This window comes from Protobothrops mucrosquamatus, unplaced genomic scaffold (genome assembly GCF_001527695.2).
Source record: "Protobothrops mucrosquamatus isolate PMUCROS unplaced genomic scaffold, P.Mucros_1.0 scaffold1016, whole genome shotgun sequence".
Classification (NCBI taxonomy): Eukaryota; Metazoa; Chordata; class Lepidosauria; order Squamata; family Viperidae; genus Protobothrops; species Protobothrops mucrosquamatus.
In genome coordinates, this window is record NW_015387252.1 from 100,981 (window position 1) to 104,240 (window position 3,260).

The 3,260-nt window shown below is 37.0% G+C and overlaps 1 protein-coding gene across 1 annotated transcript in view; it reads right to left on the reverse strand.

The window, feature by feature from the left end:
• Positions 1 to 3,260, reverse strand: part of TBC1D32 (TBC1 domain family member 32) — a 93,290-nt gene that overhangs the window by 10,598 nt on the left and 79,432 nt on the right. Inside the window, exon 31 of the mRNA XM_015819906.1 lies at positions 1,998 to 2,138. Within this exon, the coding sequence (XP_015675392.1) occupies positions 1,998 to 2,138 (141 nt within the window). The remainder of the gene's footprint in view (positions 1 to 1,997; positions 2,139 to 3,260) is intronic.

Below are 3,260 nucleotides of genomic sequence, written 5' to 3' on the forward strand. Positions count from 1 at the left end.
GCCGCACAAGATATTATACTTCTGAAAGAAATACCTCCTAAGATTTTAAAAGGAAGAAAAGATTTTGCATTCCTGACTCAGGAGTTAAAGAAGCGGCAGATACCTTTCAGATGGGAAATTCCTTTGGGTGTTATATTAAATTTTGCAGGGACCAGGCATAGATTAAACTCTGTTCAAAGAGCCAGAGATTTTTATATGTTTGTCCTGAAAGCTGATATGTCATCATCATCGACATCTAAAGTACAGGAAGATCTGATGGAGCAACCTGTTGTGGATTTGCCTGGGGCCATGTTGTCATTATCTGTAGAAGATCCTCAGAAGGAGCAAAGGATGACCCGTGCTGCTTATAGGCGCAAAGAGAGACAGCAACAAAAAGAAACAGTTTCTATAACTTTTCCACAACCTTCGGAGCCAGTGAGCGGAGCGAGGCCAAAGAGTGCAGTTGCCACAGACATGCAAGGAATGCTTAACAAGCTTTGTAAACCAAAAGATGGATAAATGCTGGAAATGAGACTATATGTTTGTAAAGAATTGTTTGTTCTTTTTCTTTTTTTTCTTTTTTTTTCTGAAAGAGGTAAAAAATTAAGATTGACTTAAGATTTTATTGAAAGTACATATTGGAGAGGGAAGGAAGTGAAGGGAAAATTTAAGTGTAAAATGTAAGGGGAAAAAAATAAATGTTGAAGGTGGATAGATTATTTTAGATGTATGGAGTGATTAAATGATATATAGCTTTTAAGTAGATGTATTGGTTTTTAATTAATCTTAATTAATTTTATTGCCTTATTTGAGTTAAAGTAGGTATATATTGTTAGTATTATATTTGTTTAGTTAAATTGTAAGTTAGATTTGGAATGATTTGTTTTAGTCCTGTATATGATTCTGGGAAGTTCAGGGGGGGGAGGAGGTTAGAAGTATTAAAATAAAAATTGATGTACTTATATGTTATAATTGTATTGACAAGAGGAAGCGCTCGGTTGGTATCCCGGCTTGCACTCGAGGAGGTGGTCAGGAAGAGGGGGGATGTAGAAGGGGAAGGAGGAAGGTGGAGTGGTTGTGGGTTAGAGGTAGGAAGGAAAGGCAAGTGGATGAGGGCAGAGGCAGGTCGGGAACTGCTGAGCGTTTCTGATAATGTATTGATTTAGATTGTTTTTCTTTGTGTATGTTTGTGTTATAAATGCATCATATTACTTATTGTTTAACTATAAAAATTAATAAAATTTTCTTATATATATATTAAAAAAAAAGCTATGGAAGAACAAATTTTATCAGATCAGACTGAGCCTGATCTGAAAGTGTATTTAAAGATGACAAGCTACAAGAATGATAAGGAAAAAGTTGCTACACTGGATATACAAAGAAATCAGTTGATGATTTCATACTTAAAATGTCTATAGAAGTAATAACCTAAAAGAGTGACCTGGGTAATTTTGTATTTACAAGAGGCTTTGTATTTGTCAAGGCTTTGAATAATTTTGTGAGAAGGGACAAAGAAAAAAATGAAAAGAAATCAAGTTCTAGGACATTATTTGAAGAGATTAAAGATCAAGATTGTTAAAAGAAGAAATATGAATTCAGTTTATTTGATCAAGGCTAAAATAGGTATTTTCTTATTTTTAGTAATCCTGAATGGACTTTTGATGATCAGAACTGAAATGAGGTTTTGAGGATTTGTTTATAGGTAAGATGGGAAGAAGATATGATTTTTTGATATTTATACATATTTTTGTCATTTCTTTATATATTTATTTTTTTATTTACTATATTCATATTCTTTCTTTTCAATTTTTTCTGCACCTAGTTTGTATTAGTTTTTTCATCATTGCAATTGTAATCTTTAATACAATTATATTAAAAACAGTAAGTTCATTTGAACTCAGTAAGTAGACATTATAGGATCACATTACTGAAAAGGGTAGCACTTTGATTACAGTTAGGGAATAGTCTTTTTCAATGGCACATTCAAAACAGTTCCTCGGGGTATTTTTTCTTATTACCTGTGATGATGTAAATCCAGACATATGGAAAGCAGAAGAAACAAGTGGCAACTCAGCTTTCAGCAACATCTCAACATAGTGAGCACTGCAAAAGTAGACTGGATGGATACCAGATGCTGCTGTGTCTACAGGCAGATGTATCTAACCATTGGAAAACACACACACAAAATGGTTCCTTATTACACAGCAATCGGAGTGCCTTGTTACTATTACTCATAGACTGGCTCAGTTCTTGGAGAATTCAAAAGGAATAATTTGGGTTTCAGAAAAACAGAAACCTCCACCATAATACCTGATAAACGTTAGCAACATTTTCTAGTTTTAATTATTATTGATACTAGTTTACGAGCATTCTTTCCTTCATTTGATTTTCAATTAAGACCTGAAGCCATTATCATGTGTCAGAAAAAGAAATTGAAAGAAAGATGCGCATATATCAACTCATAACATAATTTTCTTTTCTGATCCCGTGTAGTCTCCTGAAAATCCCAGAGCATGAGCTATCAGACATGGGAGGATACAGGTGGAGGGAACAGCGGGAATGCAACTCATCTCCTTCCCCCTTGTAGAAAGGAAACTTAAGAAGCTCATCTCTATCCCTTCTCAGGGCCAGAGTAAAACTAAACCAGGCCATTTTAGTGGCCACCAGCAAATGATTGCCAATTCCAAGATGTGTGCGCCTGAATTCCTTGCAAGGTTATGCATCATGCTATAGCACAATTTTTTACTTGTACACTTTCGCATTATTTCCATCACTAAGCAATGCGGTCCCCATTGCTTAATGATAACAATCCCTGCAGTCCCCATTGCCATCATTAACTGTGGGCCATTCGGTAAGCACTTCCTTGCAACTTCCTGCTGGCTTCCAACAACCAGTCAGTGGGGAAACTGGCGGGAAGTTGCAATTCCCAGGCATCTTGCAAGCAGGCCAGCAGAAGGTAATTGGTTGCCGCCAAGAGTAATAAAGATTTGCTTAAAGCCATGATGTGGAGGAAGATTTTATACTGCCACCCACCAACCAGAGGGCCGTTTTAAAAATTCAGCTATTTAAAGTTACTTTGAGTTAAAGCAGCGGTTCTCAACCTGTGGGTCGCGACCCCATTTGGGGTCGCACGACCATTTCACGGGGGTCGCCAAACCACTCCGTCCGCCATTTTTTTTTTGCCCTTTTCCTTAGCTGTGCTACTCCCTGTGCTTGGCGGCAGCCTGCATGCACGAACTTTACCAAATGTGCCCTGCAGGAGGCGTGTGAAGAGCGCAGGC